The 25,929-nt window shown below is 46.9% G+C and overlaps 2 protein-coding genes across 11 annotated transcripts in view; one reads left to right on the top strand and one right to left on the bottom strand.

Moving 5' to 3' along the window:
• CSTF3 (cleavage stimulation factor subunit 3) overlaps nt 1-5,587 on the top strand; it is a 67,309-nt gene extending 61,722 nt beyond the window's left edge. The window contains exons 17-21 of one of the 2 annotated variants that reach the window (XM_034646034.1): nt 690-885; nt 3,233-3,386; nt 4,045-4,139; nt 4,284-4,344; nt 4,666-5,587. In XM_034646034.1, the coding sequence (XP_034501925.1) occupies nt 690-885; nt 3,233-3,386; nt 4,045-4,139; nt 4,284-4,344; nt 4,666-5,180 (1,021 nt within the window). In that variant the 3' untranslated portion in view covers nt 5,181-5,587. The remainder of the gene's footprint in view (nt 1-689; nt 886-3,232; nt 3,387-4,044; nt 4,140-4,283; nt 4,345-4,665) is intronic. The other variant, XM_011222754.3, reaches the window with a different exon arrangement.
• The window catches only part of TCP11L1 (t-complex 11 like 1), a 38,298-nt gene continuing 17,397 nt past the window's right edge, over nt 5,029-25,929 (bottom strand). For 7 of the 9 annotated variants that reach the window (XM_019797799.2, XM_034646040.1, XM_019797800.2 and 4 more), the window contains 6 exons: nt 22,450-22,586; nt 20,097-20,293; nt 17,225-17,406; nt 15,432-15,604; nt 11,906-12,085; nt 5,029-6,003 (listed from right to left, as the gene is read on the bottom strand). In XM_019797799.2, coding sequence (XP_019653358.1) covers nt 5,831-6,003; nt 11,906-12,085; nt 15,432-15,604; nt 17,225-17,406; nt 20,097-20,293; nt 22,450-22,586 — 1,042 coding nt within the window. In that variant the 3' untranslated portion in view covers nt 5,029-5,830. Of the gene's footprint in view, nt 6,004-9,596; nt 12,086-15,431; nt 15,605-17,224; nt 17,407-20,096; nt 20,294-22,449; nt 22,587-25,929 lie in introns of those variants that run through there. The other 2 variants (XM_034646036.1, XM_034646037.1) reach the window with 2 other exon arrangements.

Below are 25,929 nucleotides of genomic sequence, written 5' to 3'. Positions count from 1 at the left end.
ACAGTAATGTCTGCCAACGTGGGCTTTTTGTGATAGTTCTGTTCTGGGTATGCAGTAGGCATTCAGTGTGTTACTTTAGGGCAAAGGTGTTTAGTGACATTTAAGTAGAGTCTCAGGGAATTAATTTTGGCTGTTACAACAGTTCTGAGGTACAGATATGTCCCAAATAATCCATGTTAATGAGGAAAAAAAGAGCAATCATCTTAGGTTTTAGGATATATTTTTACTCATATTGAGTGAAGAATGTGTTCCACATAATAATTCATGCCACTAAACAAAATGGTGAAGCCACATTCGTCAGGAGAAATTGGAAGTCTGTATGTGTTCCTTTTTCAGCTCTTTCACCTAGAGTTTACCCCTCTTTAAGGTACATGTGTCTCTTACCACGAGGGGATAGGAAGATGGGCTAAATAAAATCTAAAAAAAAAGGCTTGTTATGATATCTATAATTTACTTTCAAATACTTAAGCAAAAGGAAGATGAAGCAAATATGGCAAAGTATTAACAATGATGAAATCTAGGTAACGATGGTCTACAGGTATTTGTTATACTGTCCTGTAGTTTGGAAATCTTAATAAAAAAAGCTTTTTCTAATTAAAAAAGGGGAGGAGAGAACTTCAGGCTTTTTTGGTAAATGGACTCCCTGTTCCAAACCCAGAATAATTAAGTACTGTTCGTATTTATTACAGAGAAATCTGGGCCCGATTTCTAGCTTTCGAAAGTAACATTGGTGATCTAGCTAGCATACTCAAAGTGGAGAAAAGACGGTTTACAGCATTCAAAGAAGAGTATGAAGGCAAAGAAACAGCTTTACTGGTGGACAGATACAAGTTCATGGACTTATATCCTTGCTCGGCAAGTGAACTAAAAGCACTTGGTTATAAGGTATGTACTCAAGAGGTGTGTAGTGTCCCTACTTTTCCCGTGTTTTAGGATAGTTTATGGATACACATCCCTCTAAAGCAAATTCTGAAATAGAAATTCAGAAAACAGGAAAAAAGTTGAGGGATTTTCCTTGAGTTTATGAAACACTGAGTATCAAAAGTACTGAACAAAATGAGAATTAGAGTGAGATTTAACAAACACTTTCGGCCTTCCCCTGAAATCGCCAGAGCCCTGTATCTTCTGTCTGGTGGGCCCATGAAGGTATTGTGGAAGGAAGGAAAAATGTCATTTTAGGTATTATGTTTTTTCTAATAGTTCTTAAAATTGATGAATGTGTTTTGACAGATCTTAAACCAAATGTAGCTTCTGTAGGTATAATGAAGAGCCGCACAGCTTGTTAACAAGTTTACGGATTTATATCTTAAAACAGTATTTCAGGAGGCTCTTGAGGAAATGGGCTTATCTGGGAGTGGAACTCCTCTCTATAGACAACTGAGTCATAAGAGAAATCTGGCCCCTGAAACTGTTCAGGCCACAGGGAAAGATTAATGTTTATGCAGCTCCAGAAATAGCCCTTGCTGAGAAATACATTGTTCTATCATTTCTTGATTTTTTTTTTTTTCCTGTGTCATGAAAACAAAGACCAAGATGGAAATCCAAAGGGCAGCTATATCCACAAGATCCTAGATTGGTCCCTTTAAGCCAACCAGCATGGGGACGCTCTTGACCACCTTCGCCTCAGCAGCTTCTTCTGGCCTGCGTCTCACTGGTCTGGTGTGTGAACCAGATTTAAATGGGGAAAATGACCCATAATTGATCTTCAGACCTTTTCGTTGATGGAAGCCCCAATTCTGTGCCAGCCCCAGCTTCCTATTCTATAACTAGGGGTGGCTGCTCAGGGATCATTAAGTTCAGCTTCTAGTTTAACTTCTCAATGAAAAGCAAAAGACCTTTAAGACCTCTGTGTGAAGTTACTGGCAAGGACTATTTCAACTTTGCCAACATGAAAATGGAGATTCATGAAAATAGAGCTCTTACTATTTCCATTGAACTACTACTTAAATATGAATTCTCTATCTTCTGTTTCTATTTTAACTATTTTGGGGGAAAAGGATTAAATATACTCCCATGTATATAAAACATGAGAGGGGGAGAAACAAAGCCATTCCCAATGGGCCTACTCATTTAGATTTGCCACCAACCGCCTATGAGCCAATTTTGAGAAAGGGAAATGTTCTTCTACCTTGATGATGGCAAAAGGGGCTCTTTTGGGTCTGGACAGGCAGACGGACACCAGCGCCTGCAGCAGCAGAACTTCCCTGGGGCAGGGCCCCTCCTGGTAGGTGGCCAAACTGTCCCTTTTGACATGCCTGGGAGAACTGTTCTCAGCCCTGGTGAGGCACTGCTGATAAACTAAAGAGGATGGTGGATGGGTTTGTGGTCAGAGGCCAGTGCTCCCAGTCCTCTACTTTTTAGCTCTCTGACCTTGGAAATAAATATCAGAATCTCTTTGAGCTTCAGTCCCTTCTATGAAATGGAGAGGTTACTTTTTGCTTCATCAAAGAGGGAATAAATGGCTAGAACTGTCTGGACAAATGGTGCGGCTCAATACATGTCCCTTCTTCCCTCAATCAATATGTTGGGAATTATTTATTTCATTAACAAAATCGTTGGGGCGCCTGGGTGGCAGGGGCGCCTGGGTGGCACAGCGGTTAAGCGTCTGCCTTCGGCTCAGGGCGTGATCCCGACGTTACGGGATCGAGCCCCATCAGGCTCTTCTGCTATGAGCCTGCTTCTTCCTCTCCCACTCCCCCTGCTTGTGTTCCCTCTCTCGCTAGCTGTCTCTATCTCTGTCAAATAAATAAATAAAATCTTAAAAAAAAAAAAATCGTAATCACTAGTTTAGTGATAATTTTAGCTTTCATGAAGTGGGACTTCACTTAACCCAGCTTCACTTAAACTGATATTGTTCAGTTCTAGTGGAAGGGAAGTGTCAGAAAAATATCTGAAATTGTAAATTTTCTCACAAATTGCCCCACTCTCTGCCTGGTGCCCAGTCAGGTATTTACTCAAAAAAAGCTTGCAAATGTGCTACCCAGCAGCACGGGGTCGAACAAGGCTTGAGCAGGGTTAGGGGAGGTTATGAAGTGCCCACCTCGACAGCCGTGTGGCTTTCCTGGTTGAATGTTTGTAACAGTCTTTACCGTCACTTCTGACTTCTCCCTCTCAGTTCTCTTTCTGTGATTTTAACCCAGTTATTCACAGTGTATCCTCAGGATTGTAGAACTGCACAATTATACTCAAGTCCCTTTTTCAGGTGTAGGATTCTTCTGTTCTGCATTTTCAGGATGTCTCCCGCGCTAAGCTAGCAGCTATAATTCCAGACCCAGTTGTAGCTCCTTCTATAGTGCCTGTCCTGAAAGATGAAGTGGATAGAAAACCAGAGTACCCTAAACCAGACACTCAGCAGATGATTCCATTTCAGCCACGACATTTAGCACGTAAGCCATGACTTTAGATCCAGTACTGAGACCTCTGTTTGTTGATTTAACCCAGAGGTGGGGGGGAGTGATATGACCTTTCCATTGCAGGTTAATTATTAGACTCAGGGTCACTCTGACAAGTGACTTACTTGGCTATAATCTTTGAAGCAAGATGAGTTAAGAATGTCTTTAAAACAAAAATACCCTCAACGATCCAGATTCCAGTGACTCGTTTGGGCAGAAATGCTGCTCGTACAAATCGCCCGTACAACGGGCGCTCACGTCGGTGACAATGTTTGGTGTTACTTACACTTACTAATGGGGAGTAGCCCCTCTAGATCCTATTGGAACAAGGCTGTATGATTAAACATACTGTTGAGTTTAAACAGGGCTGCCGAACACATGGTTTATAAAGCTTAGAAATGGTCTTTGACAAAAACTGACTGAAGTCCTGCCCCTGGATTGTTTCCTTTTCTGCCTCCCAGTGGCCCTGGGGGTGAGGCGGCTCTGTCTCCTCCACTTCAGTTGGTCAAACCTGTAAAGCACTAAAAGCAACTTAAAATGTCCTGAACAAAGCAACACAGACCTAGAATGCTCTGTATAAATTACTTCTGATTTATTTTAGCTCTGTCTAGAAATTCTTCCATCCTGATTCCTCCTTCTCCTTGTGTCACAGCTCCCGGCTTACACCCTGTTCCTGGGGGCGTGTTCCCAGTGCCGCCTGCAGCCGTCGTTCTAATGAAACTGCTCCCTCCTCCCATCTGCTTCCAGGTTTGTTTACTATTAGTTTCTGGGTAATACTTGCACTGGGGGTTATAATAATCGTGTGCTTTTTCTTGTCTCATGGAAAATGTAAAGTAGTGTGATTTTAACCTGTCAGATTATTGGGGATTAAAATTTTTTGTGTCAAAATAGGGTCCTTTTGTACAAGTGGATGAACTGATGGAAATTTTCCGAAGATGCAAGATACCAAATAGTAAGTGACGAAAGCTGCGCTTTAGGGCCGAATTCACTCGGTCTCGTAGGCAGGAGATTATTCTTCTTTGCCACTGAAGTTTCCAAATCCAGCCAGCCATCCCGCAGTACAGTGAGACCTCAGGGTGATCAAACCCTCTCTGCTACAGAGAGGCTCGTTCACATTCTAACGCCACTGAGTAAAACCACAAGAGCGGATCTTTTCTGTTCGTGGCAACACGCACTAGTACACGGGGCTTCTGAAAGTCATTTTAAGACCCGCTTTTGTCTTTTCCTTTAATAATGTAGTATCACTACTGCCCTCCCTTGCCCTGCCAAACAGTAGGCTCTGAAATCAGCCGCGAGGTGTCCCAAATGCGCGTGCAGAGTCTCTCCCCGGAGCGGACTCGGCAGCACCCCCCGACAGTCCTTTCCGTGTGCTTTGCGCAGCTGTGGAGGAAGCTGTGCGGATCATCACGGGGGGCGCCCCGGAGCTGGCCGTGGAGGGGAACGGGCCGGTGGAGAGCAATGCCGTACTCACCAAGGCGGTCAAGAGGCCCAATGAGGATTCCGATGACGATGAAGAAAAGGGAGCGGTCGTACCCCCTGTCCATGACATCTACAGAGCGCGGCAGCAGAAGCGGATTCGGTGAAGCGGGCTCCAAGCTGCCTCTGGAAAAAAACTTCTCCAGGATTCCTTTTTGCCTCTTAAGTCATATGTTTAAAAGAAGAGACAATGCTTTGTTACAAGGTTCTTGGAAACAAAGTTGTATTGTCATTGGTGCCTCTATCATATGGTTCTTGAGAAAAAAACCAACCTGTGTGAATTTTAGAATATGGAACAGACCTGTGCTCTAAGCAAAACTAGGTTTTCAAAAATGTGAGAACAGCACAAAATGGCAGAACCACATTTTGTTCCCTCTTCAAGGGTGTCCTGTATGTGCCGCTTGAAGATCTGTGAGTTTTCAACAGTTTTATTTTAAAAACTGGATGGCTTATGATTGTAAAGCATTTTATCACATTTTCTGAAAACAGTTCTCAGTTTGCTTATGTAGAGTCCTGCCTTATTGTTTGTTTTTATTTATGGCAGAATGTATGGAATCGGTTTTGTAGTTTAAAATTTTAAAACAATCCTTTAAAAAAAATAAAAAGAAAGATCTCAAAAATGTCATGCCTCCTGCTGCTTCCATTCAGAATTTATTTAAAATAGCTACTTACTTTATGCAGCCAATACCATTTAAAAATAAATGCCAATAAAAAGAAAAGTCATCTTGTATTTACTGTATGTACAATTACCGACTTGTCCTCTCCTGGTCTCAGTACTAACCGAAAACAGAGGGATCTAATTTTAAGAGGCAAATTAAACATTTTAGAAATCCTCAAATATGAATGTATTTTCCCCCAATTAATCTGAGGCAGATATATCACCTTTCGTGTCTCTTGAAAGCAATGTGTGGGGATCCCTTTAACCACCCACTGTCTTCTCTCACACACATTTCAGAAGGCGCTCAGCGCTCAGGAGCACGTTCTCTAGGAGCTGTGCGCAGACAGCGGTAAATGGTAAGTCCCGAGAGCGGGGTTTCGCGCTTTGTCAGCAACATTACCTCCCCTTGACTTGTTTCTAGAAATACTACTAGACAGAAAACTAGTTGAGCCTGAGGGCTATGATTCAGAATAAAAGCTAAAAGGAAGAAAGAAAAAAAAAAAAAAGGAAAAGTATTACAGTTATAAAGAACTCTTACATATTGGGTATGCAATTTAGAGTTTGAATTCAAAAATGATTAAAAAACATTTTAAAATCGGCTTCAAATATTTCTACAAAACTCTTGCTTGTAATGGAAAAGACGTTATCTCGAATCCTTTTCTTGCATATAAGCTTATATGTAGCCAGGTAATATTTACATAATTCATAAGCATATGTCTCCCGTATTTTCCCATTAAAGCTAAAATTGCCTATAAACAAAGTTAGCTACCTCTAATTCAGATTTTGTTATCCTCTCAAGTATCGTTTTCAAGCTGTGTAGTTTTGTTGTTTTTTTTTTTTAATATGGTTGTCACCAAAACAATCTGAAAGGCATAAGTAGTACCAAGTAGCCTCACAGGCGTTAAAATACAGAGGTACAGAATCTCTCCTGAAGCGCTATCTTGGGGCAGTGTTTAAAGACAAATGGCTTCAAATGCCTGTAATGATCTGTAATAATGTCTGCATGAGCGACAAAACAAAGCTACATGAATGCATGAAAAATGATTTTTTTAGCATCATAATACAGAGAAAACACGCACGCGCCTAGCTGGGTGAAAAGTGCCGCTGAGCAGCCACGGGGGTATTATAATTGTTCTACTGCACTTATTTCTAAGATGTTTCCCCCCTGGATGATATTTGATCTTTAAACACAAAAAGGATTATTTGTTAGGAGAAACCATTTTCTATTGTTCTGCTATACATATATGAATTTTTAGATTTTAACATGATTCTGAGTATTTGATCATTTTGCAGACACAGTTAAGTAGCACGATGTTAGAAATGTGAACTTTTAGAACTCTAATGTGCAGACGCTCATACAGCCAGTCCCACTTGTCCAGGAACTCGCCTATGTCCATAGTGCTAGACCCAGAAATTTCCAAAAGACATCCATATTTTTCCTTTTAATAAAAGCAATGACATTTTCTAGAGAATTCTAGAACCCAGTAAGATGTAAGGACTCTAAGTCCTTCCTGAACAAAACCAGTCAAACTCTAGCCTTTAGCACTGAATTTCAAGTAAGAGGTTTTATCTGTACTGCCACACCAAGTAAAGTAAAAGGTTGTAGCTACCTAGTAAATGTTAAACTCAACAACCAAATTTGTACCATTAGAAAAGAATGAAAAAATACACTTTTGTCAGCATATTAACCTTGGTCAATAATTATGAATTTATTTGGTGATTTTATAACCCTCTATTGGCCTGTGCTTAAACCAAGAGTTCCTTTACATGACAGTAAAAGCATAATTACCATGTTCATAAATTTGTTTTTTACATTTCAATTTCCAAAGCAACTTCATTAACGTCAGTAGTCCTCTTACCTGACACTCAGCAAGTGAAGTTCTATTTATTATTATTTTTTTAAGTCAAGTTCTATTTAATAAAAATTTCAGAAGTCCTGACAGATCATTTATACAAAGTAACAAAACTCAGGAACCATGTTCCTGATCTAAGTAAAATCTTACATATTCAACAAAAGGGCTAGCTTACCAAGCTTTGGGAATAAAAGTCAAGAAAAACAATTCGTCCATTTTCTAAATTTTCTTCCCTGAGCCCCGACCAGAGTTCTGCTTTGAGCACAACGAAGACAGCACTTCGGAAAGCAGAGGCGGCAGGAATGAAAAAGGAAGGAAGGTGCTTCTTCAATTCTAGGGTTGTTCTTAAGTCAGAAGTTACTCTTAAACCGTTGTGTCCAGTTCAGATGAACGTAAAGATGGTGAAATGGGACTAGTGCCCCTAACTCCAGACACATCTGACTTCAAACCTACACCAGGCCTACAGACGAGTCCTGGTTCTCAGGTTCTGAAGGCAATAGAAACAGAAGCCCGCAGGGGACCAGGTGCAACTGAATCCTGCCCATTTAGCTTCCAGACACTTTCTGGGGCTCTAGCTATTTGGCAAAGGATCAGTGAGCATTTGACAGACTAAATGAGCTTACTGAGCTGCTACGAAGTTGTTCTGAGCACTGCCAACAAAATGGTTACAGGATACAAAATCCACTATAAAGACACAACGGCAAACATCATGTGGTTCTTTATTTAGATCACGTGTTCAGTGAGATGAGTGCCTTTAAACAGGGGTTTCACAGCCCGTCATCTGCCATCCTTCATTCATTCACTCATGCACTTAGTTCGAATAACACAGAGGCGAGAGCGGGGCGGGCTGGGGGGTGGAAGCGGGGGGAGGAACAAAGGGAAGACTGCAGCTCTGGCACAGAAGAAATGACGGAAGAAAGCATGAGGCTGCGACAGGAGGAAACCCTTCGGTCCAGCCCACCTTCCGTCCAGCCCATGGAATGCGCGGACTGAAGGGAGGCTGGGCGCAGACGCAGGGACACCTACAGGGACAGGGTTACATGCTCTCCTCGGTTGTTAACAAGGCGATTATAGTCCTTGCCCATGTACAGAGCATTCTAATATCAATTATCAAATATAATCCTCACCATGTGAGTGAGTCGTTTCCCCGTTTTGCAGATGAAACTGCTGGGGCCCAAGGGACGGCGGACGGCTGGCCCAATATCACACAAGCAGTCGGAAGGCAACAGAGGAAAGACTCCGACCCAGACCGTCTCTAAATCAGGAGCTTTGCGCACGGTCCTGCCGCTGTGTGCTCAAGTTACTCCAGTGAGTCACGGCACAGAACGTCAGGGTTGGAAAGCAGTTTAAAGACCAAGTCCTTTCATTTTGCATTGCTGGGAAGAGGTCCTGATTTGCCCCAATTAGTACATAACAGAAATGGGGTCAGAACGCTGGTTTCTGGACGGCTCCCAGTCTTTCCACTCTACCACCGGCCTCAAAATGAAAAGAAATACAAACGTTCTACACAGAAACCACAGCATGCCAAAAGTCCCCAGGAATCAAGCAGCAAACACCTATTCCTTTGTACCTCAGCAGGAAAGGGGGTGGCAGCAACACCACTTTATTCCCAGGAATCGGTTTTAGAGACATGACATAAGCGCCTCCACAAAAGCAGGACTGAATAACCCATCAATCGTCAGCCAGTACGTGCACGTGACATGCCTGCTGTGTCAGATGTCGCCGTGACTTTTCCTCAGAAGAGCCCGTAGGCACCTGCCTACTGCATTTCATCAGTAAGACACCTTGACCTGAAGTATTCTTATAGTCGGGCTAGACAGTCACGTAAACAGTCGCACTGTACAGCTTGCTCTAAACGTAATCAGATTTTTCAGAAAAACATCTAGGCTGAGAATCTATCCACCCCACCAAGAGCTGACAACGCAGCAGTTACTGCTCCAGGCAGTCATTCAGTCCAGACGAGACCATCCGATAAATAGAACACTCCTGCTATGATGGACCGAGCGCCCAAGGCACGCAGTTCCATCCACAGCAAGGTACTACCGCCCCATAAACCTAGACTTTCCTAAAAGACGCTTGTTTCCACAAACCTGTTAGAAAATCATGTCAAATCCAATCAGAATGCATTCTATAGAACCAGTTCAATTCTGAAGGATAATTTCTGCTCCAGACGATACATACCTTGGAGAGAGCGTGGGGGCGGGGGGGGGNGGGGGGGGGGGGGGGGGGGGGGGGGGGGGGGGGGGGAGATTACAAAGAGACGCTCAACAAGCATTTCCTGAGGGACTAAATGAATCTTCCTGCCCCTTAGTGACAATCCTATGAGATTCCAGGAAGAAAATAGCTCACTTATCTTCAAAGAACAACACAATTCAATATGAATATTGTGATTCTGAGCTTTGCCTCCTTCATTCTTGGCTCTGCCACTTGGAGAACTCCACCAGCGGACAATTGGGGGGGGCTGCAGGGGGCATGAGAGTCCGCGCGGGTCCCTATAAAATACGCATCAAGATTTCAAATGGCACAAACTTAATTCTGTGAATTTAGGAACCCATGAGGGGCAAAAAAAAAAAAAAAAAAAATCTTGTAAGAAGCTAACCCCTAGAAAAGAAGGCAAAAAAGGAGAATTTGTAAGATTTAGAAAGAATGACTACAGGAAGTGCTGACCCACCCCGTGTATTAGGGGGTAAAGCTCCTCCCCTTCCTTCATCCTTGGCAGTGCGGGACTAAACCCCAAACACTTGGAGGCTGAGGCAGGCAAAAGGGTTGGGGGGGTGGGGGCTGGAGGCTCAGTCAGTAAAGCCTGTGACTCCTGATTCCGGGGTTGTGAGTTCAAGCCCCGAGCTGGGCATGGAGCCTACTCAAAGAGTGCTCGGGCTTCTCAGCCTGGGGTGGGAGGTACCACACGACCAACAAGCAACCCTGTTGCCGGCCACAGAGCAACCTCACCTCCAGGAACAATTCTAGAAGTGACCTCATTTGAAGACACTATAAAACATGTGATTTTGTCCTTTAAAAGTTCTGCTTATTGAACTTTTATTCCCTCCCAATGAAATCAGGGAAGATGCGTCCTTGAGTGTAAACTTTAATGATAGGACTTCTGACCACATAATGCAGCATACGTTTCTGACTGCAAGTAGAAAACACCGTGAGAACAGAGTTTGTAGCTTGTATTTGGAGAAATCACAACCCCCCCCAACATAACCGTACCCTCTTCTGAAGCTTGGTACCACTCGACAGTCTACAGAACGAGTGTTCCTCTGGGGGCGGCCACCTCACCGGCCCCCCACCCCACCGCACCCCTCACTGCTGTAAGGGATCCCTTGCATTACTTTGCCTGGTGCAGTTCCCGCACTTGGAGTTCACTCCCGGCTGCACGCTCCGCTTCTAATACAATGTCCCTGTCTAAAACACACACACGCACGCACGCACACCTTTCACTTTTTTCTTTTCTTTTTTTTGTTTTTTTAACAGAGTGGGTCATCTGTGAGACCCCAGCTACCCTTTCAGCCACAGGATATGTCAGGAATTCCAGTCACTGAAGTTCCTCAAAAAATACTGCTCCAAAACCAGGCATTTTCTATGACTTCCTTATCCAAGAAATAAGTGAGCTTACACTATACTGTTTTATCTGAAAACACTAAAATCTATTTCTGAAATTCAAATCCAATCAATACATCTGTGTATCGTATCAGTGAATTTTTCAGTAAAAACTCCAGACATCTGTCTTTTAAATTATACCAACATTTATACTGTTTAAAAAAATATTTCCTCCTTAACTTTCAAAGCTTAAAAGTCAAAGAATTTCCTTTCTCTAGATCCGAAAAGTCATACCTGCTATCATCCAGGCTCACGAACAATTCTGTATAAAAGAATAAGCTTTTTAAAATCAATAAACTCCCCTCTAGAACAAAAGGGCTCCGGGGCTCTGGCTGGGCCCGGCAAGGAGAAAGCAATCAATGGGGGTGGGGGGAGACGGTAAGACTAGGTATAGCCCTTCTACACACAACAGCTGGAGGCAAGAGGGAGGGTTGGTGCGGGGAGGGGCAGGAGTCTCAACACGGTCATGCCGTCATGCCGTCATGCCGTGGTCTCTCATCCTGGGGTGGCTGGCAGATCCTCTTGGCGTCTGAAAGAAAAACTACCCAGCGGCGGAGGAGAGGCCCCAGCCCCCTGGGAAAGACAAGGCAGCTATAATCGGGACAGAGTCGGGTGGAGACACACGGCAGTCAACCGTTTCAAAGCGGAGTGCTACCTCAAACTTAAGAGAACAAGAAGCTTCTCGATTTGTAAACTTGCACTCATAAATACAAACCTTCAAAATAGAATTCAGTGCCTTTTTCAACAACTCTTTTCAACAGTGATACACAATATTCTTCCTTTTGGAATCAGGGCTGTTACAGAGGAATGTACTACAGAGCCAGTTTCCAAAGCAACACTAGAGCTGAGAATAGGTATTGCGTCAAGAGGCTAATACTGCTGCGGCCGCAGAACGCATGCGTGTTAGGACCGGACAAGGATCTTACTGAGGATGGCGTCGTAGTAGGGACTGAAGACCATCTTGTTATAGTTGACCAGGCGGACAAATTTAATGGCAACTTCCTCCAGCTCTTTCTGAACTGGACCCAATCCCCCAGGTACCGTGGGCAATGGCTTCTGATGACCTGAGGCAAGGTAGCTTTCTAAGAAGATCAGGATTCGGGAATCTGTGATAGAAAAGAAAGCAGTTGGTTGTTTCTTATTCAGGGTGACTTTGCACACTTCTGATTACGCTTCACTTTTTAGCTTAAACATCCCTTTTCCGGGAAAGTCTTCCCTGCCCAGGCCCTAGACTGGGCACCCACAGCACTGTGCACTTCGAACATTCAGCCCGTTTGGAACATTTCCTCTCCCGCTCTAGATGGTTCGTTTCTTGAGGGCAGAAGCACACTTGTTCGTCATTCCTCCCCAGCACTCAGCACATGGCCTGACAGGAGACGTGGCCCCAGGAGAAGCTCAAAATACATTTGGAAAGGGAGAATAAATGCATGAATCAATAAAATGAGACTCAAGTGTTAACAGGTTCCGCTACCTGAGGAGAAAGACACACTGAGACCACCATGAGCTGTTGCTGAAGAGCACACAGAAAGTGGGGCGGGGGGGGGGGAAGATAAAGCAGGAATTATAAATTCAAAACTGGAAAGAGAAAAAGAAAGATTCCAGCATTGTGGGTCTGTGAGCTTCTCCCACCAAGCCCACATGTAAGAACGCCCCCAGTGGAAGGTCACGGAGCTGTGGGCATCTGCAAACTTGTGCTACTCTGAGGAATAATTTAGGTTGATTTTTTTTTTTTTTAAGATTTTATTTGTCAGAGAGAGAAAGAGAGTGCGAGAGAGCATGAGCACAAGCAGGGGGAGCAGCAGGCAGAGGGAGAAGCAGGCTCCCCGCCAGCAACGAGCCCGACATGGGACTCGACCCTAGGATCCTGGGATCATGACCTGAGCCGAAGGGAGACGCCTAACCGAGCCACCCAGGCATCCCTCAGTTGATGTTTAAGCCACTCCTCTCTCTGACGCTTTTGCGCTGTCCTCATCAACCAAACGAGCGTGCAAGCCACACTTCTCGCAGGTTTTCTTACAAAAGCAATAGGGGCATTTATATTCACCGGGTTCTTTCAAACTGCATGCCCACTGCCTGCCCTGTGGGACCCTCTCAGGTGCAAATGACCTACACCCTTCGGACCCCAATACACAGTGACAAAGCAACTGCTGACCAGATGGGTCCCGTCACCCCTGTTCCCAAGTTAGTTTGGTTTTCTATGGTTCTCACAGCTGGAAGCCTCATGCAGAACTGGAGATCCTCGTATCATTCCTACCCCAGAGCTGGTCTTTATCCCCCAGGTCTGTAACCAGCTGTTACTCAACACCCAACATGGCAGGACACGGAGCCGCTTGCTAGCCGGGGGTCTATGCACTGCACTTCCCTGAATCTCTACCAAAGTCACTAATATTAATCTTGATGGTCCTTCTATCTGCAAGAGGCTCCCCCTGAGTGACCCACAGATGATATCGTGACCGATGCAGGGCTGGGGTGAAGTGATTTTTAAAAAACTGTTGATCCCTGTAACTTTTTCCATAAAATATTACTTAAGGATAAAAAGGAAGTCAGAGTATTAGAAGCAGGCGCAAGTCACTGGTTCAGCCTCTATGTACTCCCACCTGAAATCGGATAACCTCAGATCGCTCAGCTTTTGCTTGAGCCTGCTAACCAGTCATTATTTATATGTTGAACACCTATTTAGTTTCATAAAGAAGCTAAAGAATGATTCCAAAATTAAATTACACTAAAGAGAAACAGGAGTTTTTAAAATTAGATGAAAAAAATGTTTTAAAGATTTATTTGAGAGAATGAGCGAGCAAGTACAAATTGGCAGAGAGGCAGAGGGAGAGGAGAGACAGAATCTCAAGCAGACTTCCCGCTGAGTGTGGGGCCCAGCTCAGGGCTCAATCCCACAACCCTGAGATCATGACCTGAGCCAAAATCAAGAGTCTGACGCTTAACCGACTGAGCCACCCAGGCGCCCCAGATGAAAAATTTTCTTAAAGATTTTATTTTTAAGTGATCGCTATACCCAACGTGGGGCTTGAACTCACAAGGCCGAGATCAAGAGTCATGTGCTCTGAGCCAGCCAGGCGCCCCAAAATTAGATGAACACAATGTATTTCTCGATCAACCAGCAAACAGAATGTTCCGTATGCGATGGCTGGGATGATGAAGGGTAACGGCTAGCACAGTCTTCTTAGTAACAGCTCCTCTCCGGTGAGTACGTGCGATGGGCTGCCGATACTCTGATAGGCAGTCCATGGACCTCACGCGGGGCGGTCCTCCCAGCTACTGTGTAGGGTTGCCAGTATTATCCCTTTTAGAGACGAGGAAGCTCGAGCATCCGGTCACCTGCTCAAGCCACACAGCAGGTGCTTGTGAAGAAAACCCCGGCTCCTCCCTCGCTCACACCACACATCCCAAACACGCCAGCACCAGATGTGGGCAAGGGCAGGGGCTCCCCACCCCACGCGCCTCTCTGCGACATCGGCGGGGTGACCTACTATCGTACTCCATTCTGACACTACCTGGAGGAAGTGTCACATCCCACAGGTCAGAGGCTCAGCCCCACGAGGCTGCCCCTCCACCCCCATTTCAGAAGCCAACTGCAAGTAGTAGGGCCCCAGGACACCCACAGCTACAAACTGGAGGGTCCCATGACCTCCTCTCCTTTGGATTTTGATTGGCTAGAACAGCTCACAGAACTCAGGGAAACACGTATGTTGACTAGCTTATCACATAATAAAGAATTTGGATACAGATGAAAAGCAGAACAGGAGACACACAGCGTGAGGTCTGGGAGAGTCCCGAGGGCAGGAGCTTCTGCGGAGTTGGGGAACCTCACCCTCCCATTATCCGGATAACCCAGGAGCTCCCCAAACCCTGTACTTCTGGGATATTTACTGTGGTTTCATCATAGCCATTTCCAGCCCCTCTCTCCTCTCTTGGAGAATGGGGGGGGGGGTTGCTGAAAATTCCAGGCTTCTCATCATGGCTTGGTCTTTCAGAGCCCATCCAGAGTCGCCTCATTAGAACAAAAGACACTCCTATCACCCAGGAAATTCCAAAGGATTTAAGAGCTCTGTGTCAGGATCCAGGTCAAAGAGCAATCTTAGAACAAAAGATGCTCTTAGCGCTCTTATCACTTAGGAAATTACAAGAATTTTAGGAGCTCGGTGCTAGGAACCAGGGCAGAGACCAATCCCTATATTTTCTATGACCTCACAGCGCTGGAGCAGGGTTCTGAACAAAGCCTGTGATTCCAAAGTCAGAGCCCTGAGAACAACAATGGCTGCCCGGTCGCCTGCCCAGAACTTTGGGTCGTCCTCACGGTCTGGTGGTGATTACTCACTCTCTCCTCACTCATCAGCACTCATAACCAATCAAAACCTTCCAGATTTCTTCAGAGGCTCTGGTCTGCCAGCCCCGCCAAGGGCACATCCCTGCTGTCCGTCTTCCCCACAAACGTACCCATGATCCTGCGGATGGGGTCGTCAGGACTGGCCACAGCCTGGATCTGGCCCTTGAGCACCGCCTCCTTTTCCGTGGTGAAGGGGGTGAGTCCACACAGGGCAAGGCAGCTGCTCACCTCCAGGCAGACCTTCTCCCCGATGGTAGTCAGGGCGTCCTTCAGATGGAAGGAGCTTGAGTACAGAAAGGAAAGGAGAAGGCAGGGAGGAAAGAGCCCGTAAGTAAAGTGCACATCCACCCAGCTCAAGCCAAGCAGGGGCCCAGGCCCCGATAAAAGTCACGATCTGAGTCCATTCACAGACCGACATGTTCAAAGACAAAATCTAGGACTCTCTTCCCTACCCCCAACCTTTCAGGCTGTGGACATCTGACTCAGGAGTCTCTCTCTACTAGAAAGGACACTGGGAAGGGGAGGGCTCAGACTATACCAGCACTAACAACCCCAAAACCAACTTCTTGCAGCATCTATGTGCTGAAATGAGCCTGAAATTGGCTTACGAGTATCTTGAATCCCACTGGAGTAGTAGGCAAGGACCCAGAATCAGGGAGCTGTGGGGCAGGCGTGCGAGAGAAACTTTTCATTGGACACCCTTCTGTCCCTTCTGATTTGTGAAATATGGGAATGTATTAACTACTATAAAAGAATAAATAACACTGAAATCCCAAAGTTAAGAAAATTAGCACCTTGATTTTCCAGAGCCCTCGGACTCTCCTGGAGTGTCTGTGGGAGCCCTCCTGCTGGTGGGCTTCCTAGAAGGCCTTTGTTCTGGGCCTAAACCCTCTGTACAGCAGAAGTCATGGGAGCAAATGTGTGAGCCCGGGGACTCACTGCTGGTCCCAGCTCTGTGCCAACCTGAGAGCCAGGGTGGATCCCCAGCACCGGACAGGGCCCCGCATCAGTAGCTTTAAGCAGGAGACAACCAGGTCTCCTTACCCGGGACCTCGGTGACAGCCCAGGGCTTTCCCTGCGCAAGGGCATCAGCTCAGCAAACCCCTCGCCACCTAGCCCACCAAGTGCACAGCCCCTCACCACCCCCGGCTCTGGCACACTTAAAATGCCTCCGTCTTGTAAGGATGAGAAATGTCTGGGGTCCTTCTCCTCAAGGAAGCCTCTGAACTGGGCCTTGTCAGGTAGAGTTTCCTCCTAAAAACATCCTGTATGCTTTGAACCCATGAACCTGACCGGAGCCGCTGCCCTCGCACAGGTGTGGCTTCACGCTGCTCGATGAACTGACCCATTTAGACGCGGCACCCGACGGCCGCGGGGAATGGGCAAAGGGCGGAGGACAGAGCTCGGCCCGGTGACGGCCCGGTGATTCAGGGGGACGCTGCCCGCGTCTTCGAGGACCCCTCCCCAGGGCTGTGCTGCCCACACTGTTAGGATGTTGTGACAGCAATTCAGTGGGCAGCAACCTGTATCTTTTTTTTTTTTTTAAGTTATAAGAATGTGTGCTAAGCACAGTTCGGGTTAAGTTTCACTTTGTGACGTTTTGATTTCAGTTACATGTGTGCTTGAAGTGTGTACCAGGCCACAGCGGAAACTGAATTTCTTCCTGTGGGTCTGGGTCCTAAACATGTGAAAGCCATGCTCCTAGAGCCTCGCGGACCCTAGAAGCGACTCTAACGCCGTTCGTATGAACCCCAATCAGTTCTGCCGGGGTGAAAAAAACCAGAGAGCAAGATTCCTCTCAGCTCCTAGAGAGCGGCCCCAGGGTCTCCCCACACCGGGAGACCCCACTGCAGTCTGCCTCCGCCACCCGCTGCCTCCCACCCATCCCACAGGGGCCACTTACGGCAGATGCGTGTCTGTCAGCAGAATCTTCACGATCATCTTGAGTTTCTCAGCAAAGTCGGCCTGGCTGGAAATTCCCGGGGCTGCCATGCTGAACGTGACCAGCAGCACGGCTCCCAGGATGGTGAGCTGCTCCAGCTGGAGCTGGAGCTCTTGGAAGCGAGCCTGGTCCATCAGAACGGTCTGTAACAGATGCGACAGAAATCGTCCCTGAGCGGGAGATGCGCTGGCCAGCAGGGGGCACACGTGCCTCCACAGGTTCCCTCAGAACGTCCTAGCCACGAATCAGCCCTCCCTTCAGAACCCCCTCTCCTTGGGGAGGCTGCCCCAGAGCACACTAAGAACGGCAGGCCACTGAAGCGCAGGACGACCTCAGGCAAATGCCTTCAGCCCCGAGCTCTGTGCAAAACGGGGATTCCCGCTCCATGGCCGTCCTAAAGGTGGAAGGCCATGGATCTAAAGTGGGCCGGCAGAGCCAACACTCCATAGCTGGGAGACAGGAAAGAGTAAGGAGATGGGAGCTAGAGGGACCAACTCATGCCAGTTTGTCCGGGGCCATCCTGGCTTTAAAACTGGAACTCCCAAGTCCTGTGAACACCTCCCTCCCCAGGTCCAGGGCAAACCAGGCAGCCAGTGGCCCCAGCCAGAGCCCTGGAGGGAAGGAGGGGAGAAGCTGCTTGAAGGGAGAGCCTACGTGATTGTGATTCACCTTGGCGTCCCCCTCACTAACTAGCACAAAGGAGGCGCTCAAGAATCAGCAAGTGAATAAAGAAAATGAAAAACAAATGGAAGTAGAAAAAGGAAGAATGACAGAAAACAATCCAAAGCCACCCAGAAAGCGGTGAGTGAATTTCCACGCCTGCATCCCCCATGCTAGACACCCATGTGTCTACCAGGCCAAAGTGCCCCGCGTGGGATGAGGGAAAGAACACTGGAAAGGCTGACAAGATACGCCTCCCAATGGGAGTTTTTACAGGTGAGCCAAATAAATGTTAAGGACCAGTCTTGCTATAAAAGTCTGGCACAGCAGATCAAGACGTTAACAACTTAGGGTCTTAGCCTTGAATTCTTCTCAAGGAGCAAAAACTATCTTCGAAGATTCAGGATCCTCTGTTGTTAAACAGAGATGCTTCCAGACTCAGCCTCCCCCTTGACTTCACTTGGTTACACAGCAGCACCCCGGCTTTGTGCGGGACTTGGGTTTAGGATACAAAAGATTTCCAACGGTCAATCCTGAGGGTAGACATCTGTGTCCAACGGAAAACACCCCACAGCGGTATTTTAAAAGAAATGTCGGGCTGCAAACTGCCCTCCGGAGAGAATATGCTAGTATTCGTAAAGGAGCCTCCCCGACCCTCCCCCCTTAATTCAACACCCTCTTGAGAGCCTCCTTTGGCACGAAACAGGGAACTCAGAGGCAAGGGTGAAGCCTTAGGCTTACAGCAACTTGAAAGGAAAAATAAGGAACTTAGAGGAGAAAGATTTAGAGAAGTAGCAGGCTCTGAGGCTAGAGAGAAAAAGCCTGAGTGCCATCAAAAAACGAGGCAGTCTACATGCCAAACCCGCAGGTTACAGACAAAATGGGGGAAATCCTTTGTCTTCTTAAAGGACCACTGCAGTTAGAAGTACTTATTGCGAAAAACTTTTATGTTGTTGGGTTTTTATGCCCCCATGGAATGGGAAGCAGTATTTTTTAGATGAAACCGAAAAGCAGCATCACTGTTATGGTTTTAACGAAGTTGTATAAAAACAGGATAGCGGCTCAGCAGCACACACGGGAAGGCCCATCCACTGCTGGGGGAAGGGAAAGGGATTCGGCGGCTCCGGGAAGACAGCCTGGCAGCTCCTCCGAGCAGGAAACTTCCAGTCACCGCGTGACCCAGCAACTCTCAGCCTAGGTATTTACCCAAAAGAACCGCAAACATGGGCCCCCACCAAAACCCGCAAACGTTCAGAGCAGCACAATTCACAACAGCCAAAACGTGGAAACAACCCAAATGTCTGTCAACTGATGAATGACTCAACAAAACGTGGGACAGACCCTGGAATATCGCTCAGCCTTATAAAGAAGATTCTGACACACACAACATGGAGGAGCCTTGAAGACAATCCGCCGAGTGAGATAAGCCAGACACAAGAGGACAAATACTGTAGGGTTCCATTCACAGGAGGCCCCCAGAGTGCTCAGATCCAGGGACACAAAGTAGAATGTGGTTGCCAAGGGGCAGGGAGGAGCGAGGCATGAGGTGTGTTTAAAGGTGTTGAAGGAGTTTGAATTTGTGAAGATGGAAAAGTTCTGGAGAAGGATGGTGGTGACGTTGGCCCAACCATGGAAACGTCCTTAATGCCCTGAAATACACACATAGAGATGGTGAATTTCGGGGCACCTGGTTGGCTCACTTGGTGGAGTATGCAACTCCTGACCCGGGGCTTGTGCATACAGACCCACGCTGGGTGTAGCACCTACTTAAAACATTTAAAAGGTGGTAAATTTTGTATTATGCATATTCGAGAGTAAAAAAATACAACTTAGAAAAAAATGAGTACTGGGGCGCCTCGGTGGCTCAGTCGATTAAGCGTCTGCCTTTGGCTCAGGGCATGATCCTGGCGTTATGGGATCGAGCCCCACATCAGGCTCCTCCGCTGTGAGCCTGCTTATTCCTCTCCCACTCCCCCTGCTTGTGTTCCCTCTCTCGCTGGCTGTCTCTATCTCTGTCGAATAAATAAATAAAATCTTTAAAAAATAAATAAATTAAATAAAATAAAAAGGGAAATTTTCTGGCAAGAGAACCGTATCATCACAAAACCATTATTTTTTAAAAGCTCTGCAGCACAAAAAGAAATGAGCAGTTCGCCTGCTCTGGAGCACCTACTTCAGGGAAAGGTCTCTGGAGGTGGTCCCATTTCAGAAGCTTCAGGTATGCATAATTCTGGACAGCCACGGGATTTGGCATGGGACCGTCCCCAGAGCCAGCGGCCCCTCCCCCAGCTGGCAGGGCATTTTTATACTTCTGATTCATAAGGTCATCTGCGGCTTCTTCCAGCCACTGGGTGACAAAGTCCAGGGAATCTGTGAAAAACAAGGCTGCGAACATTACTATGACACTCAGGAGGGCAGCTTCTCGGAATGACTTAGGGAAGATCCCCAGGGTGTGGTGTATATAGAGGACGGACTTTGGAATCAAATAAAGCTCAGTTTAAATCACAGTATTGCCCATTACAAGCTGAGGATGATCAGACTCCTACTATAAAGAGATGGACGATGCCACGTCATAGGCAGTTCCGAGGATTAAAGGAGATAGGGAATACAAAGCACAGTGGCCAGGCTTGGCCACCTACAGATGTTAACAAACCACGGTCTTCGCTCCCACCCCGACCACGGCAGGAGACAAGGCTGGGGGCTCTGAGGACTCCAGCTCAGTGAGACGCCAACATTCTTGCCCACAGACAGGAGAAGACACTGGCATGAGTCTCCCAGTGTAAAGCATCCTCCACACTGAAAATGAGGCCTTTTCCTTGGCTGGATCAGAGTCTCCCATCAAGCTCGTTTGCTTTCAGCCTCATGGGAGGGGAGCTCTGCCACCCCTGTGATGAGGTTTCTGCAGTGGCTGGAGCACTGTCGGGAAGGTCTCGAGTGTCTTTCATCTGCCCGCAGGTGCTCCCTCCTTTTCTAAGCTGAGAAATGCACCAGGGAGGGATTCCGAGGGGCACAAGAGAAAGATGAGGTTTTCACCCACATGACGGGAGCAGAAAATCCCTCCAACGGTGCCCAGAACAGGCCGCGGCTCTGCCGGCCAAGGCCACCTTCACACCAAGTGCGCGGCCAAGGGCACTGGCGGGGCCCAGTCTCCACGGCTGCAGGATGCCCCTGTGTCAACACACTAGTGGCACTGCTATCCTGGTGGCCAGCCGTCCTGTCCCCGTAGCCTTCTGCAGGCGGTACGCTCCGCAGCCCACCAGCTCGCACACGTGAGGAGGAAGTAGGAGGCTGACTGGCTCAGGGCCCGCAGCAGCGGCTCCGTCACTCACCCTTGGCTGCCGGCACCTGACTCTCCCACTAAGGCTCCTCGGCCTGGGGAGCTGCCAGGCTGGATGCCTCCCGAGGGGCAGTACAACACTGGCTGAGAAAGTGAACTGGGTGGTCCATCCATTCGGGTCAAAATTTCTCAAAGTCGATGTCCACATCTGTAAAAAGGGGTTAAAGAAGAGAGCGCCCCTCGTAGGCTTACGGCGTGAGGGCCATCTGTGATAATGCACACGGCAGGGCACACGCCCCGCGCCGTGGGAACAGCAGCCAGTCCTCATCTGGGATTGTTTCTTTGCTCTGTTCTCCTGACCCCTCCCGGGCCATCTCGGCCTTCTCTGTCCGCAGGTGGATGAACACCTGCTCTGGGCGCTGCAGTAACTTCTGGTCGGGCAACACAGTCTATCCGGAGACTGCCATTTTCACCTCGGGACAGCCCAAGTTAGAGGCTAAATGGGACTCATAATAAATTGGATCCAGGGGTGCCTGGGTGGCTCAGTCGATTAGCACCTGTCTTTGGCTCAGGTCATGATCTCAGGGTCCTGAGATCGAGTCCTGTATCAGGCTCCCCTGCTTGGTGGGGAGTGTGCTTCTCTCTCTTCCTCTGCCCCACCCCTGCTTCTGCTCTGTCTCTCTCAAATAAATTAATAAAATCTTAAAATAAATAAATGGGATCCAAAGACTGTAATTTACCCAGAACGTCAGCTGTTGATGAAAAACGCACCCCCTCAAAAAAGCACCCTAGAAATGCAACACAGATTTCGGTTCTATAGTCCCCTGTTCTGCAGTCGTCTGAGAGGCTTATGAAAATGAGACTTTTTCTGGGTATAAAACCAGAAAGATTTTCTGCATACAGAAAGGAGGCAAAGTAAAATTTCTTCATGTACCTCCGAGAGAGGGGAAAGTGAAAGTCACAAGAAGTCTGTCATGTTTTAAAAGTCAAGGCCAAGCATATACCCCAAACTGGTGTTTTCATTAAAAACCTATTTAACTTAGGCCTTCTTTGTTCTTTTAAATTTCTATTCTTATATTCTACTTCTGTTTCTCTTGCTTGTCAATTGTCAAGTCCCAAGTCTTGTGCTTTTCGGTCTTGAAATTAGTCAACACTCCCATACAGAAATTTTAGTTTTCTTTTGTTGTGCAACCAGCTACAGACCTGAAATGGAAAAACAGTGCAGGACACCACAAAGCATTAGACGTACTTGGCTGCTTCTCCAAAAGCTGTTGAAACTTCTTCCTTTCGTATTCCACGGACTGCTGCATGAGATGCGGCCTAATGCTAGTGACGGCAAAGTTCGCCATGTCCACTTTCATTAGGTCCAACACGGAAAAAATTGCCCTGAGAGAAAAGGGAGAGAAGCATTTAGAACTGGGCACGCGTCAAGTAAGCACTGTCTTAGAGGAAAGAGGGAAGCAGATTTGAGAGAGGTTTTCATCTCAAAAAAGGCAAGTTGGAAAATCATGAGCATGTAGATTAAGTAAAAGAAATTTAGAAGTGCGTCTGGCTGGCTCAGCCGGTAGAGCATATGACACTTGACCCTAGGGTTGTGAGTTTGAGCCCCACATTGAGCATAAAGATTACTTAATAAAAAATAAGCAACGAATAACCTTAACAAAAAAGAAAAATTTAGAAAACACAAAAATTTAAATAACGAGTTAAAAAGACTGCAAATTTTTAAGCTGCCTTCTGTCCCCACTCCTCCACGCCCTACCTCCAAGCAAACACAGCTCCCCCACTGCCTGTCTAGGCAGGAACTGGTTCCTTGGCACTGGATCAGCCCCCCTGGCAGCCACAGAGGAAGGACAGCCAGGACCCAAGTTCAAGGGCAGAGAGTGGACCACCCGGTCTCCACTCTCACACAGGCTAATTCGCTTTCCTAGAGAAGAAAGAATAAGAACTCTCTCCTCTTCTCTTCCCCCAGGCTCTTAGTTTCAGGGCACGTTTTCTGTTCTAGTTTTGTGGCAGAACTGCAAGTTCACACTCTGAATGTGCCCAATGGGCAGACCTGACCCAATGCTCCGGATGCCCCAATGCCGCCTATCACATACCATAACCTTTCTCTCCAGGGCCTGGGAGCTGAGTGACCTACTTGCAGGAGGCAGCTGAGAACCCAGGTACAGGCTTGGGTGTGGCCCCACAAGGAAGGAAGAACAGGGTCACATGTCCTCTGAGTTCCCTGACGCCCTCTGGGATTGACTGAACGCTGTATGATACCATGACCTTACATGTGGGCGAGTTTATTACAAAAAAGACACACAGTTCGAGAACGATTCATGGCCTCTCCCCTGCCATCCCGTCCACCTCGCAAGTACATGGCACAGCCCACTTCTCCAGGGGACATTCCGCCTCTCCTCTGAACGTTCATTAGCAATTCCCCAAAACCACCTCCTGCAGGCCAGTGACTGCTGGAAACTGCCCACTGGCAGCCATGGACTGGCGTAGCCCATGAAGACGTTTGTGCCCACAAAGTGTTTTTATTTTTTTTTTTTTAAGATTTCATTTATTTATTTGACAGAGAGAGAGAGACAGCCAGTGAGAGAGGGAACACAAGCAGGGGGAGTAGGAGAGGAAGAAGCAGGCTCCCAGCGGAGCAGGGAGCCCGAGGCAGGGCTTGATCCCAGGACCCCGGGATCACGCCCTGAGCCGAAGGCAGACGCTTAACAACTGAGCCACCCGGGTGCCCCACAAAGTGTTTTTAAAAACCTCCATTTCCAGCCTCTCTGGTGAAATCAGAAGATCTGACAACATGGCCACATTCCATCATGGCCACAATCAGCAGCCTCCCTTTCAACGGAGTACGGACTCCCACTTTGCTGGGCTCCCCAGGCCCTTCTCTTACCAATAGCAATTTGAGTTTAGGTTGAGTTTGCTGCAAGCTTTCTCCTCAGAGGACTCCCTTCCTAGGAACTCCTCACTTGGCCTTATTAGAAGCTCTCACTTAGGGGCGCTTGGGTGGCTCAGTCATTAAGTGTCTGCCCTCGGCTCAGGGCATGATCCCAGGATCCTGGGATCAAGCCCCATATCGGGCTCCCTGCTCTGCTGGGAGCCTGCTTCTTCCTCTCCCACTCCCCCTGCTTGTGTTCCCTCTCTTGCTGGCTGTCTCTCTGTCAAATAAACAAATAAAATCTTTAAAAAAAAAAAAAAAAGCAGCTCTCACTATTTCTAACTCTAGCACCATGCCCAGCACGTAAGAATGCTCAGTAAGAGCTTGTTGCATGAATGAACAAATCCATTTTAGGAGGTTTTCAGTGTTTTCTGTTCTTTAAGATTTTTTTTTTAAAGATTTTATTTATTTGAGATTGAGAGAGAGAGAGAGAGAGAACACAAGCGGGGTGAGGGGCAGAGGGAAAAGCAGACTCCCTGCTGAGCAGGGAGCCCAGTGGAAGGCTCAATCCCACGACCCCAGGATCATGACCTGAGCTGAAGGCAGATGCCCAACTGACTGAACCACCCAGGTGCCCCAATAAGATTTTATTTTTAAGTAATCTCCACACCCAGCGTGGGGTTTGAACCCATGACTCTGATTGAGAGTCGCACATCCTATGGACTGAACCAGCCAGAAGCCCCTTTTGGGGAGGTCTTTTCAATGTTTTCTAAACCCTGAGGTAACTTCACAATGCAGAGTATTTTTATATGAACCAAATACTTATATAATGACATCAAGAAAGCTGAAAATAAGGATGGCTCAGGTCCCGGTCCCAGGATCCTGGGATCAAGCCCTACATCTGTCCATCCCAAGCCCTACATCCGTCCATCCGGGCTACCTGCTCAGCAGGGAGCCTGCTTCTCCCTCTCCCTCTGCAACGCTCCCCCCAGCTATGCTCTCTCTCTCACTCTCAAATAAATAAAATCTTTAGAAAAGAAAAAAAAAAAGCTGAAAAGGAAAGGAAATTTTGGAAAGCAACTTGGTAACATGCAATGAGAGTCTTAAAACTGTTCCAATCCTCTGACACAGTAATTCTATTTAAGAACCTATAGTTAAGAAATAACCGAAAATACAGAAAAAAGTTTTACGTGCAAGGATGTTCATGGTAGGATTCAATAGTAATTATATGTACTCTAACTGTCCATCTTAACAGAGTAATAGTTAACCATATCTCTGCAAATGAGTATCTTGCAGCCATTGCAAATGCTTACGGAGAGTTTTTAAAAAAAAATCTAAGTTGGTTATAAAAGAGATGCTGTGTTGTTGGAACTGCCCAAGAGCTCGAATGCAGCGGTGGAGACACAAACTTCCACAGGGGACAAAATGATATAAAAACTAATGTACATACACACAAACACATCCAAGTAAAACTGAACATCTAAGTGAGGTCCCTGGATTGTATCAGTGCCAATGTTCTAGTTGTGATACACTATAGGTTTGTGAAATGTTAGCTTTGGGGGAAACTGGATAAAGCGTACTGTATTATTTCTTACAACTCCACATGAATATACAATTATCCCAACGACATTTTCAATTTAAAAAAAAATGAAATGATTAGGGTATAATTTTTTTTTTAAAGATTTTATTTATTTACTTGACAGAGATAGAGACAGCCAGCGAGAGAGGGAACACAAGCAGGGGGAGTGGGAGAGGAAGAAGCAGGCTCATAGCACAGGAGCCTAATGTGGGGCTCGATCCCAGAACGCCGGGATCACGCCCTGAGCCAAAGGCAGATGCTTAACCGCTGTGCCACCC

Source organism: Ailuropoda melanoleuca, chromosome 16, assembly GCF_002007445.2.
Source record: "Ailuropoda melanoleuca isolate Jingjing chromosome 16, ASM200744v2, whole genome shotgun sequence".
NCBI lineage: Eukaryota > Metazoa > Chordata > Mammalia > Carnivora > Ursidae > Ailuropoda > Ailuropoda melanoleuca.
Note: the sequence above shows the minus strand (reverse complement) of the source record. Positions and strands in the feature narration are given on the sequence as shown.